The sequence below is a fragment of the Rhineura floridana genome, chromosome 1 (genome assembly GCF_030035675.1).
Source record: "Rhineura floridana isolate rRhiFlo1 chromosome 1, rRhiFlo1.hap2, whole genome shotgun sequence".
NCBI classification, from domain to species: Eukaryota; Metazoa; Chordata; class Lepidosauria; order Squamata; family Rhineuridae; genus Rhineura; species Rhineura floridana.
In genome coordinates this window covers 221,275,786-221,290,402 of record NC_084480.1, presented here as the reverse complement: position 1 = coordinate 221,290,402, position 14,617 = coordinate 221,275,786, and the positions used below count along the sequence as shown (strand labels likewise).

The window sequence follows — 14,617 nt, the reverse complement described above, 5'->3', positions numbered from 1 at the left end:
TGGGATTTTTTGCAATTCTTCTTTGAAAGAACTTTCCTGAAGTTATTTTTAAAAAAGGAAAGTCCCTCACTTTGAATTAATCTTTTTTAGAGTTCATATCTTTATCTGTTAATTGTGTTTGTTTTTAAAACAGTCAAAGCATTTTTGGGACAAATGGCCATGACAGAGTCCTCCAAAGTGCAAATTAGAATCTATCGCTAGAGTTTCAGATAATAATTTCTGTTGTTAGAAACTGCTTTTTAGAAGTAGTGTTTCACTCCCTGTCCATGTTGAGGTAACTGAAATGATATCTTAACCAGTAGCATATAGACATCAAAAGATCCTGTCTGCCGTCCCCAGGTTCTAGTCTGGACTGTGTGGCTTCACCAGGGTTGGATTAACCTACTGAACTACGCCCCATTCCAGAGACCCTGGTATGTACAGTAGCGCCAGGTCAGTTGCCAGAACCTAAAGGCCTGCTATTGACTGGCCATAGCTAAAGAGTCGTTGCTTGAAGAGCTGCTGCAGTTTGATGCCCATCTGGTGCATATCTTTTTTCCTCTTATAAGAATCTAAAAAAATGCAGAAAGCCATGTTCTTTCTCCAGATGTTCCCTCATGTTTCCAGAAAAGTCTGCTTCAAAGATTCATGTGCTGACAGTAGTTCAACTTTTATTTATTTAAATAATTTATAAGCCACCCACTACTTGAAAATATCATAGTAGTATAAAAATATAAATACAAAATACAAAGTTAAAACAATAACAGTATATCAAATCCATGTGTAAGACCAACATGAACAATATCCAACAATGCTATCCTGAAAAGGCCTAGTTGAATAAAAAAGTATTAAAGCAGCACCTAAAAGATCCAATTGTTAGACCAATCCTTATTTCCAGGGGCAGTTTACTCCAAAGTGTGACTATTGCCACGTTGAAAGTCCTGCTCCTGCACTCATTAAATGAACTTCTTGGGTATGTGAGGTCTCACTCAATGACCTACGGGTTTGAAAAGGATATTATGGGAAACTTATGCCCTTTCTGATCACACACAAGGTCTGCACGGTGCTACTATAGCTAATGACAGTGAAGGAGGAAGAGAGAGGTGGCTGTGGAGATGCTGATGAAAGTGTTGAGGTCAAGGTGGCATTTTATGAGGCAGTGGAGGGAAATACCAGAAGGAAGACATGTTGATGGTGGAGGCTAATGTGAGGGAAGTTGAAGGCATGCCGGTGAAGGTGAGGAAGGGGTGAAGTGCGTGATGCAAGTAGTAGTAGCAGCAGCAATGGAAGGGTTATAGCAGAGGGTGTGGGTTTGGTAATAGGGGCAGCAAAACAGGAATGAGGAACCTATGGACCTCCAAATGCTGTTGGACTACAAGTCCCATCATTTCTAACCATTAGCTATGCTGCTAATGGGAGCTGGAGTCCAACAACATCTGGGAGAGCCACAGGTTCCCATCCCTGCAGTAGAGGGAAAACTGCAGAGCTAGCAAACAATATGGTAAAGAGTATAGTAATCGCTAAGGCAGCAGGTGAGGATATGGTGGCTATGGAAGAATAGATAATGGTTAAAGGGGATAGTAGAAGTTAAAAATGTCATGAACCACTGCCGCCAGTTCAGTCCCAGGACTCAGTTTCGTCCCAGGACTCAGTTTCCCAAACCCAGAGCAACTGATCCTGCCAAGGCACAACATGTGCCTCCCTTACCAGGGCTGAATAACATTTAGTGTTCTTTAACATTTTTATTAATGACTTGGATGAGGAGGTACAAAGCATGCTTATCAAATTTGCAGATGATACGAAATTGGGGGGCATACCTAATACCGTGGAAGACAGAAACAAAATTCAAAAGGACCTTGATAGGCTGGAGCATCGGGCTGAAAACAACAGAATGAAATTCAACAGGGATAAATGCAAAGTTCTACACTTAGGAAAAAGAAACCAAATGCACAGTTATAAGATGAAGGATAGTTGGCTCTTCAATACGACATGTGAGAGGGATCTTGGAATTGTCATTGATCACAAGCTGAATATGAGCCAACAGTGTGATGTGGCTGCAAAAAAGGCAAATGCTATATTAGGCTGCATTAACAGAAGTATAGTTTCCAAATCGTGTGAAGTACTAGTTCCCCTCTATTCAGCACTGGTTAGACCTCATCTTGAATACTGCATCCAGTTCTGGTCTCTGCACTTCAAGAAGGATGCAGATAAACTGGAATGGGTTCAGAGGAGGGCAACATAGATGATGAGGGGACTGGAAACAAAGTCCAGTGAGGAGAGACTGAAAGAACTGGCCATGTTTATCCTTCAGAAGAGAAGACTGAGGGGAGATAAGATAGCACTCTTCAAGTACATGAAAGGTTGTCTCATAGAGGAGGGCCGGGATCTCTTCTCGATCATCCCACAGTGCAGGACACAGAATAATGGGCTCAAGTTGCAGGAAGCCAGATTTTGACTGGACATCAGGAAAAACTTCCTAACTGTTAGAGCCATATGACAATGCAACCAATTACCTAGAGAGGTAGTGGGCTCTCAGACACTGGAGACATTCAAGAGACAGCTGGACAGCCATCTGTTGGGAATGCTTTGATTTGGATTCCTGCACTGAGCAGGGGGTTGGACTTGATGGCGTTATAGGCCCCTTCCAACTCTACTATTCTATGAAACCAACAACAACCCTGCAAGGTAGGTAGACTGCCACCACCCCTTAATCTGGTCACCTACTCTGGGCCAAGGGGAAACCCAAAGTGCCAGAAATAGACCTTCCAAGGATTCCAACAGACAAGGGCCAAACTACACTCCTTGTCTTGGAGTGTTAGGCAAAATATCCAAATATACAGTAGTCCATGGTTAATTGGCCAACGTACTGAATTCAGAGCCAAATGCCCTCCTGCAATGACCACACTGATAAATAAGAAATAGCTTTATTAAATAAAATATAAGTGCACAATTACAGCAGCAAAATGGTTCCTTAAAACACCCCCCCCCCGAGGGCTAGGTAAAATACAGAGAGTTACAGTCACAAAACAAAATATCAAAACGGTCCAGCCTAGTCTATACTTACAAAGAGGTAAACATCAAAATAATTTCATGGTTCCACACCTCCCCAGAGATGTATAGCCTGGATGGAAGATGAAACCCCAGGTAGCATCAGCAACCATAGGGAACAGTGGAGAACAAAGACCGAAGGTCTGAATCCTATTCTTACGGGAAAATGCCCAGCAATAGCCGGGAATTAATTAGCCAGTCAGGCAGCTTTCTGATGTTAAAACATTTCTGGAGTTTTTGTGCCTAGCAGTCACACACTCCCCAACCTTCCCAGGCCTGTGGCCTTGAAGTACCAGTCTCCACTGATAAGCAGGTGTTCTTGCTTGCAGCTTAATTAACTAGCCTCAGCTGTGAGAACTGCAAACTCACAGCCTCTCAGAGGCCCCATCTCAGACAAGATGTTTTCCCCCACAATTCTTTGGCACAGAACCATTTTAGAACCAGGCATTCTTGACAAAAAGATGAGGAAGACTTGGTGAATAAAGCTTGTCTTGGAGGTGGATACTCAGTTTTAGACACTAATACAAACTAGTTCATTTCTTTTCTCAGATATCATTTTCTTGCAATATGTAAACATCCCAGAACTCTGAATTGATACATTTGCTTCCTAGCCATTAATGATATATTGAATTCTCCCTTATAAAACAATTAGCTTCTATTAAAACACTCATTTATAATAAGAAATGACTGGAGACTTACTAGAGTCCTGAACTGAATAGAAATTAAGTAATTCTTTCCTTGATAGATGTTACTAAAGTGCTATTTTGGGAGCCATAGTACTTGGTGGTCAAGATTAGAACCATCATTAATAGAATTAATAGAAAACGTCTAAATTTTCTGCTCTACAATATTTCTATACCCAAGCAGAGCTCGAAAGCCTTATTAAACAGCAACTGTAATGCAGATCTAGGAGACAAATCACCTTACAAGTAATGCAGGCTTTGCTTAACATATATTCATAAAGTATTTTAAATTATTAGATGAATTTGAGTTGCCTCGGCAAGCTTCTCAGGCTTACATAACTGAAGGCATCAATGGCCAGGACAGTTACTATTCATAATACATTGCACACATTTTTTACTTTTTGGTTTCTTTCATGAATTTTAGAAAAACTTCAGAAGCTGTAAAGAAGGAAACAGCAAGGTGGACTAGAGCCTGGTGCACTCACAGATTTTTCAGTTGTGTGTTTGCATGGGCACATACACATTTGGAACCCCAGGAACGAGGAGAGGGACAGCTGATTGGGGAAGCGATTTGGAGCTGGAAGTGGCAAACAGGAAAGGGGCACACATCTCCTCTGCTTTTCTGGTCTTTATTGTTCCCCCACTCCACCCCTCCCGGAAGCAGCTTTCTCCTTTCTAAAAGGGCCATCGGGCTATGATAAATGCATGTTTGATTATAATGTCAAGTTTGGGCCTCAGGTATATTATTGTGACCAAAATTTGTCAACATTCATATAAGACGTATAGAAAAATCACAGTTCATTATAGGAAAGCCAGCAGCTTTTGTTCATGGGGAGCTGACAAAGGTGAATTTCCAAGATCTGTTGTTCAACATTCAGTCTAGAAGGGAGGGTAAGGGGAACTTGGCTGTCAGGATAAAAGTATTTTGAACTAATTGGAGGAATCAGTAAAATGGGCCTTTTGCGGGAAAAACTCTTCCCATCATTCCAGTGGGCTAATCTCATTTTGAATGAATGAAAAGTTTAAAATAGTTTTTCTTTCTGTAAATTACCACAACCCCATTCATACAACCAGATGGTACAAGCATTTTTTAGGCCAAAGTTGTAATGTCCTACAATTGACATTAATTTATGCATATGAGAAACTTTTTCTTCTAAAAGACATATTTTAAAATATTAGTTTTGCATCCCTGTATTTTTTCCATAAGGAAACAAGTTGGCAGGGAGAGCACCACTTTGCTTTTATTTAATAATACATATGAAAAACAGAAATGGTGTTACTCAGGTCCCAACAGTGTTATTAAGAAAAAGAAAGCATAAGGTTTTAAAGTACATGAGTTAGTCAAAGACATAATTAAAAACATTGCTGCACATGAAAGCCAAAATTAGCAACAATATGACTATGGACTGACAGTGAAAATATTTACTTGAGGGGGAAGAAATGAGTTTCCAAAGCAGGCCAAGTTCCACTCCACCTGCTGGTATCCCACCTATAGTACTGATATTTTACCAGGTATTGCCCACACACTTTCAAGTATATCTTCAAAACCACAAGTACTAGAACTCTGGTGTCTTCTTCTTCTTCTTCTTATTTATTAAATTTTTATACCGCCCCATATGTCATGGCCCCGTCAGAGGACTCCTCAGATGAGGATGACTCAGGAGTAACAGCAGCAGACCCAGGAGCAGCAGGAGACACGGAGGAGCCTCCTGAGAATCCAGCTCCTTCTGCCCCTCAGCTGCAGAGCACCCCAGGGACAGCAGAGGCCCTGCAGCCAGACACAGACAGTGAACAGGATACTCCCCCCTCACTGCAGAACGTAGACAGCAGAAGGTCAGGCAGAAGAGAGGCAGGCCTGTCTCCTTAAGGCCCAAACGCTGAGGGCTCACACCTGCTGTCCATCCTGCTCTTTATAAGGCACACCTTGGCTGCAGCTTGTTGCTGACTGCAACGTCAGGCGTGGCTTTGTGTAGACCTAGTTTCCCTGCAGCATCTCTTTGACTGACCCCTTGGCAATTGATCCCGGACCTCCACTGACCTCGCTTCTGGACTTCTGACTCGGCAAGTACGCTTCGGATAGGCCTGGCAGATTTACAACCCGACTGCTGGCTAAGGACTTTCCTTCCCTGCCAAAGACCCAGGAATTTCCAGCCCCCCCCTGGCACTGCTGATGCAGTGTAGAGCTGACACCATAGCCGAAGCTCTCTGGGCGGTTCACAACATCAAAATATCAACATACAATTTAAAAACCACACATTAATCAATTTAAAACATAACTCATTAAATTTCCAAAAAAACTATACTAAACTAAAATACAGTGCTAGAATGCCTGGGAGAAGAGGTAGGTCTTAACCTGGCGCCGAAAAGACAACAATGTTGGCGCCAGGCGTAACTCATCAGGGAGATTATTCCACAATTCGGGGGCCACCACTGAGAAGGCCCTTTTTCTTGTTACCATCCTCCGGGCTTCCCTCTGAGTGGGCACCCGGAGAAGGGCCTTCGATGTTGAGCGCAGTGTACGGGTAGGTTCATATTGGGAGAGGCGTTCCATCAAGTATCGTGGTCCAAGGCCATGTAAGGCTTTATAGGTTAAAACCAGCACCTTGAATCGAGCCCGGAAACATATAGGCAGCCAATGCAAGCGGGCCAGAACCGGTGTTATATGTTTGGACCGCCTGGTCCGTGTTAACAATCTAGCCGCTGCATTTTGCACAAGCTGCAGTTTCCGAACCGTCTTCAAAGGCAGCCCCACGTAGAGCGCATTGCAGTAATCTAGTCTAGAGGTTACCAGAGCGTGGACAACTGAAGCAAGGTCGTCCCTGTCCAGATAGGGGCGTAGCTGGGCCACCAACCGAAGTTGGTAGAAAGCACTCCGTGCCACCGAGGCTACTTGAGCCTCAAGTGATAGGGATGGTTCTAAAAGTACTCCCAAGCTACGAACCTGTTCCTTCAGGGGGAGTGCAACCCCATCCAGGACAGGTTGAGCGTCCACCATCTGGTCAGAAGAACCACCCACTAACAGCATCTCAGTCTTGTCCGGATTGAGCCTCAGTTTGTTAGCTCTCATCCAGTCCATTGTCGCAGCCAGGCATCGGTTCAGCACATTGACAGCCTCACCTGAAAAAGATGAAAAGGAGAAGTAGAGCTGCGTGTCACCAGCATACTGGTGGCAACGCACTCCAAAACTCCTGATGACCGCACCCAGCGGCTTCATGTAGATGTTAAAGAGCATGGGGGACAGAACTGACCCCTGCGGAACTCCATACTGGAGGGTCCAGGGTGTCGAGCAATGCTCCCCAAGCACTACCTTCTGGAGACGACCCGTCAAGTAGGAGGAAAACCACTGCCACGCAGTACCTCCAACTCCCAGCTCAGCGAGCCTCCCCAGGAGGATACCATGGTCGATGGTATCAAAAGCCGCTGAGAGATCAAGGAGAATCAACAGAGTTACACTCCCCCTGTCTCTCTCCCGACAAAGGTCATCATACAGGGCGACCAAGGCTGTCTCCGTGCCAAAACCAGGCCTGAAACCCGATTGAAATGGATCCAGATAATCAGTTTCATCCAAGAGTGTCTGGAGCTGGTCCGCAACCACTCGTTCTAGGACCTTGCCCAGAAATGGAACATTTGCTACCGGCCTATAGTTATTAACAATTTCTGGGTCCAGGGAAGATTTCTTCAGAAGCGGTCTCACTACCGCCTCTTTCAGGCAGTTAGGGACCACTCCCTCTCGCAATGAGGCGTTAATCACTTCCCTGGCCCGGCCGGCAGTTCCATCCCTGCTGGCTTTTATTAGCCAAGAGGGGCAAGGATCCAACACAGAAGTGGTTGCACGCACCTGTCCAAGCACCTTGTCAATGTCCTCGAGCTGCACCAACTGAAACTCATCCAAAAAATCAGGACAAGGCTGTGTTCTGGAGACCTCATATGATTCAACTGCTGTAACATTGGAGTCCAAGTCCTGGCGGATGCAAAAGATTTTATCTTGGAAGTGCCTAGCAAATTCATTACAGCGAGCCTTAGTTGGTTCTACCATGTCCCTAGGGCCAGAATGTAATAAACATTAAACACAAAATAAAACTAAGCTGAAATTCTTGGGACACTGAATGCTATATGCTTGTGCAGGATTCCAGACTACAGAAAGCTCTGTCTGAAACACTATATATACCATATTGCTTAACATTAGATGTTTCAAAATTTACACTCACATAAATGTGAGTTCATATATAACATTTTTCTGTGTTTTCCCAAATACCTCTGCAATTCCTACTCTCGACACATGACCTTCTCCCAGTTCTCTGCTTCTGCTCCCCCCAAAACACGGTGTGCTGCAGTTGTGTTATTTTCCTATTTTAATCAAAGCAATTCTGGCTACTGAAGCAAGGAGAAATAATTAGCTGTGTGAACAGAGCCAGATAAAGATAAATGCATATGGTCTTACCTCATTCCTTCAGTTGACCTATTCTGATAGTTACGGTATAGCTGTGGGATTCCCAGCATAGCTTCAGTGAACACAGCAAGGAAGCCCAGTGTTTCAACAAAGATAATTGAGTCAAGAGACAGGTAAGTGATGTATCCTGTGACTCCAGTGAAAGCCAGAACACACTGCACATAATCTGTAAACTTGTTCCAGTGCCAGAAATAGTTCAAGTCAAAATCTGAAAGAAATGTTTATAAATAATACATTTTAAAAACCCAGAATTTGAGAGCTTTACTAATTCAATCAATACTGCATAGACATAAGGGGGGCAGTATTAGAATACTTGAGAATGTAAAGAAACTGCCACAAACACTGAGGCGAAAGACAAAATTGAGAGTATAGCATATATTAGCAAATACCACTAGTAATAGCAATAAGAAGAGGGAGAGAAGGTGGTAAAAAATCAAGCATATGGTGATGGCAGAAGAATGAAGGCTAATCAGATGACACAAGGTTCCAACATAGTGCTATGATTTGCCATTAACCACAATGCAAAGCTTCCAACAGCGTGCATAAGAGAACAGTACATATCCTTTGCAAGAAGGTACATGTGCTTTGAATGATGGTACAGCTTACAAATCTTCCCCGTATGAAGGTACAGCTCATACATTTCTCTTTAGTAGAGATGGGGAACCAATGCTGTGCCCCTCCATACTCTTGGACTCCAACTTCCACTATTCCCAAGCAACATGACCAATGATCAGGGATGATGGGAGGTGTAGTCATGCAACAACTGGAGGACCATAAGTTTTCTGTCCCTGTTCCAGGAGAGAATATGTGCAAATGTTATATTTGCACAGTACAGTAGGGCCCCGCTTCCCAGCGCTTCGCTTCAAGACGTTCCACTAATGCGGCGGCTTTGGTTCTCCATTTTTAAAGCCGATTTTGCCCTTTTGCAGCCTTTTGCGGCATTTTCATGTCATTTTTGCGCAATGCGCCCCATTATATTCAATGGAGTTCCGCTGTACGGCAATTTCCGCTTTACGGCGGGGGTCTGGAACAGAACCTGCCGTATAAGCGGGGCCCGCCTGTACCAAAACATGGAAAGGGGATGCTTATCATTCCCTCATTGTCCTTGCCCCAGAATTATATCTAATGTGAGTTCACCTTGATGGGTTGATGCACATATTGAAATGAGGTGGGTGGAGGGAGAGATTACTAGATAGATAATCTATTGCGAAGGAATCAGAGTTATCAAAGATGCTATAAATGATCAAATGAATACTATAAACGATCAAATGAATACTTAAGTGTGCAATTAAACAGCTGTATTTTCTTTAAAAAGTAGTCGTCTATTTTGGTACATAATGATTTTTTTTTGCTCAATTTAGGACATAACCAACTCTTTCTCCCAAGAACAAATAAATAATGTCATGTTGGTATCCACAATTTCTTCCACTTCTCCCTAATTTTGCTAGCCTTTCCTCAGACAGCTAAACTAGTATTTTATATCATCATATATGATAGAATTTGGATAGTCTGCCAGACTGTTCTATGTAAGACATGGTATCTGGTTAAATAATTGCTTCTAAATGCCTTGGGGAAATTATAAATAAAATTACATAGAAAAGAACGATCCTGTGAAACACTGCTTCTAAAGCTCACCCAATACTCTCATGCTTTGTTAATATATTTTAAATTATTGCCCCTGTCTAGATTTGGGATGATTGCTTACCCACATTTTATTTTACTCTTTAATTCCACATCTATAATAGCTAATAACATTTTTATGATGTCCAAAAAGAAAGTATGCAAAGATTGTAAATTGCACTGTTAACAGATTTTAAAGCAGCAGCTTTTAAAATCAAGCTCGATATTCTCCAACCACTTAATTACACTAATTCTGACCTTTAATATTTTAAGAGCATTGAAACATACCACAAAAAAAAGATGAAAAGGGGAAACTTGTTTTACATAGAAACTAGGTTAAAAGCAGCAGTTGTGCATGCATTGTATATATGTTTTTTCACCTATAATTTTATTATTTATTTATTGGATTTATATCCCACCCTTCCTCCCAGGAGGAGTCCAGAGCAGCAAACAAAAGCACTAAAAAACCTCTAAAACATCATAAAAACAAACTTTAAAATATATTACAACAAAACATCCTTAAATACATACTAAAAAAAACCACCTTTAAAAACATATAATATTTATTTACTTAATAGATTTATATCCTGCCCTTTTAAAAAAAGGTTTTGTATGGTAGCTTATAATAACTTGACTATTGTCTCCCTTTTGGTTAATGACTGTGCAGAGGTATTAATAATCCTTGACAAGTTCAATGTCATTGTCAACTTTAAAATTAAATAAATCTTCTGTTATTACTTTAGTCTTCTTGACATTTAGCTGTAGTCCTGCTTTTGTGCTTTCCTCTTTAACTTTCATCAGCATTCGTTTCAAATCATTACTGGTTTCTGCTAGTAGTATGGTATTGTCTGCATATCTTAAATTATGGATATTTCTCCCTCCAGTTTTCACACCTCCTTCATCTTGGTCCAATCCTGCTTTCCGTATGATATGTTCTGCATATAGATTAAATAAATAGGGTGATAAAATACACCCGTCTCACACCCTTTCCAATGGGGAACCAATCAGTTTCTCCATATTCTGTCCTTACAGTAGCCTCTTGTGCAGAGTATAGGTTGAGCATCCGGACAATCAAATGCTGTGGCACCCCCATTTCTTTTAAAGCAGTCCATAGTTTTTCATGATCTATACAGTCAAAGGCTTTGTTGTAATCTATAAATCACAGGGTGATTTTCTTCTGAAATTCCTTGGTCCATTCCATTATCCAACATATGTTTGCAATATGATCTCTGGTACCTCTTCCCTTTCTAAATCCAGCTTGGACCTCTGGCATTTCTTGCTCCATATATGGTAAGAGCTTTTGTTGTAGAATCTTGAGCATTACTTTATTGCATGGGATATTAAGGCAATAGTTTGATAATTACTGCATTCCCTGGGATGCCTTTTCTTTGGAATTGGGATGTATATTGAATGCTTTCAGTCTGTGGGCCATTGTTTTCTTTTCCATATTTCTTGACAAATTTTTCTCAAAATTTGGACAGATTCAGTCCAAATAGGTAGCAGTTTTTAATTGCAGTTTTAAGTATCCCAACCCATATACACTACCAAAAAACAACAACCCAAAGCAGGCTGGGATGCACGCTATTCCCTAACAAAAAGAGGAAGAACATAAGAGATATCTGAAGGAAGCAGCCTTCCTGACTGACCAGAAACCAAATAATCTCCTCCCACCTTACCCCACCAGTTTGGAAGGCAATTTATGTATTTACAGTATTTGTGCCCTGTTTGTCAATCAACACAGCTTTCAAAAAATATCACAATGCAAATAAAATGCTTTCCTTGTACATTATTGTTTTATTATTATTTATTATATTTATTTGGCACTTATAACAAATATTTTTATCTCAAAGTGACTTACAATTTTTAAAGCATTTAACATAGTATTCAAAATATATCAGAGGTTAAAAGGGAAAAAAACGTATTAACTACAAGTGCTCATCCAACAATAATATAAAGACATACCCTATTCCACCCAGCTAAAAGATAAACACCAATTAGGACCCAAATGCCTGGGTGAATAAAAATTTCACCTGGCACAAAAAGATTGATAATGATGGTGCCAGGCAGACCTCTCTAGGAAAAACATTCCACTGAAGCCACCACTGAAAAGCCTGATCTTGTGTTGCCACCCTCTGTATCTCCCTCAGATGATGAACTCAGGGTCCGGGTAGGTTTATATGGGAAGAGGTGGTCCCTAAAGTGTAATTGAAGACCTATTCAGGCATTACTCACTAAAAGAGGAACACAGATACAGTGGTGCAGCAGGGCCATGCATTTGGCCCTACCCCTAAGGTTGCACAGTTCTTCCTGGCCTCTCATGTGTTTAGGCTGAATGTCTGCAATGGGGAGCCTTTCATATTTGTGGAGGCTCTCCGTGGAGTTAAGAATTCTAGAAAAGTAAGCTCTTAATCACACAGAGGGCCTCCATGAATACAAAAGTCTCTCCGCCAAGGCTGTTTACCCTAAACATATGAAGGGCTAAGAAAAACCACATGACTTTGTCCATGGCTGAATAAACAGGCCCCATTGTATCCATATTCTTCTTTTGGTAATGCCTGAATAGGGCTTATCACATAGGCTCTTCACAATCTTCTACTGGCATTCTTCCTGTGTTTCTTCTTTCAGTGATTCTAATGCAAGCTTAATTTGTGACTGAATCCTACAGAGAAGCCCCATACCCACTAGACTCGGGCACTTATGATGGAAGTTACTCAGGTGTTACGAGGTGCAAGGCCCTGGAGCCTGCTGGACTATAACTCCCACCCCACACCCCCTTGTTTTGCTGGTTATGCGTTCCTGAGGTACTGTGTACAACAAGGTCATCCTGTGAGCAACAAAAATAACCAAGAGCAACTGGAATAAATGTTATCTTCTTCTTGGCAGACTTTCCTCACGCCTAGCAGAATCATCCCATTGTTCAAAGAAAGTTTCTCAGGGTCAGCAAGAAACATGCACACACACAATCACCTCATACCCAGACCCCTCCTTTTTGAGGGGAGTTGAGAGAGAAAAGTGTCTTTTAAAAAGAGGCTTGAGTGGGAGAAGGGGGAGTAATGGCGATCTGAGCTCCAACATGTGTAACAATGCTCTCAAAGAACGCAACGCAGGACAGCAGGGACAGAACCAGGAAGGGATTCTGTGTCTCGGCACATGCCTTGAGGCAAACAGATTCCTTCCTGATTTTGGGCAGAGCTCTTCCACACCACTTCAGCTGTATTCCACTGCCTAGTCCTGGGCCTAGGACAGGTAATCTCTCCTACCTGTCACTCTTTATAGTATTACGGTCCTTTGATCTCTTTAGTTTAAAGTCATGAATGGGTTAGGATATTAATGATTACTGCTGCCACGTACCCAGTAATTTTGTAATGCTATTCTTCTCTTTTCTCTAAAAGAAAGCTTTGCTTTAGTCTGGTTTGGACCCGCATTTCTTGGGTTGTACACACGCCATTTAGGTACATTTTAGGGCAAAGCGCTTGTTTTATTCCTAGCAAAAGATCTCCCTCCTGTCAAGGAGGTGTGGGACATGTGGGTGGCAGGTTCACACACTCAGGCTCCCAAGCACACGTCTCGTAATACAGGCTAGAAAGAGAGCTGTGTCAGCTGTTGAAGCCCTGCCTTCTTTCTTTCTCTTGAACAGAGAATATGTGAAAAGGGGGACATTTTGGACTGGCCCACTTTTTTAGTGTAGGTAGGGAAACTACGTGGAATTTAACCCAAAGGACAACTGGGGAACCTTTCTCTTGTTCTGATGGAAATCCTAACGCTCAGTTGCCAGCAACTGTTGATGTAGTTAAAAGCATCGTTCACAGATTAAGTATCTTGTTTCCTAAAGAGAAAGCTGCACCATAGTGCCATATCATACATACCAAAAGAGCCAGCATTCACTCAGAACATTAAAAAGGGAAGCAGTTTATTTCTTCCTGCCTTGAAGTCTTCTATGCAGAAGAGCATTAGCTTTCACAGATCAGCTATAACGAAACTCCCCACTCTATTAAGAGTCCAGTTACCAGCTGGCTAGCTGCTCTCAGAAAGCAATATGCCCAGACTCTGTGTACTTGTAATAGAAAGCTAGCCTTGAGGGGTCTGGTGGAGTACGAGCTTAATTGTTGCCAAGTGGTCTGTGATGGCAGTGCTTATCAAACATGGAGGCAAGCCATGTACTTTTGCTTCCAAAACAGGAAGTGGTGCTAATTAAAGAAGCAAGAGAGACAATGAGCTTTACATTTTAAAAAAGTAATAAAAGACATTGGCACCAAAATCCTGTAAGTGTTAGTACATGCAATCAATAGTTAAGAAGCTGATTCAAAACGTCACTCTTTTTACTCAAAAGACAGTTTGAACAAAAGCCTCCACCATCTATTTTAGCCAATGTGTGGAGTAGCAGGGTCATATTTGCCAACACTGCCCCAGCATCTGCACACTGCAACGTCTCCTGGTTTCTGCACACACAGCTCAACATCCGGACACTGGGTTGGGGGGTGGGCAGGGCCAGCGTCAGCACCTGGCATTTTTCAGCAGCTGCTAGGGCCCCAAAATGTGGTGAGGCCTACCACTATGCCTGCTCTGGGCCCTCTTTTATTTTATTTGTTCTGGCCTAACACCCTGAGCAGCATAAGGCAACTAGATCTAGGCACTGTTTTAACTTCCTACATCTCTCTGAGGCACTGTGAGAAACCACCAAGTGCTGCTTGAAGCATCGCAGCCAGGTAAGCCCATTAGGGCCCACTGACACAGGAGGGGCCCCCACAGGAGGAAGACACTGCCTAGGAGCCCCTCCAACCCAGAGCCAGCCCCAAACGGGTACGAGGCTAGAGCACCTGACAAGCACATCCAATAG

The 14,617-nt window shown here is 42.3% G+C and overlaps 1 protein-coding gene across 9 annotated transcripts in view; it reads right to left on the bottom strand.

The window, feature by feature from the left end:
- Positions 1-14,617, bottom strand: part of SLC66A2 (solute carrier family 66 member 2) — a 104,553-nt gene that overhangs the window by 31,772 nt on the left and 58,164 nt on the right. For all 9 annotated transcript variants that reach the window (XM_061593879.1, XM_061593889.1, XM_061593870.1 and 6 more), the window contains one exon: positions 8,152-8,368. In XM_061593879.1, the coding sequence (XP_061449863.1) occupies positions 8,152-8,368 (217 nt within the window). The remainder of the gene's footprint in view (positions 1-8,151; positions 8,369-14,617) is intronic.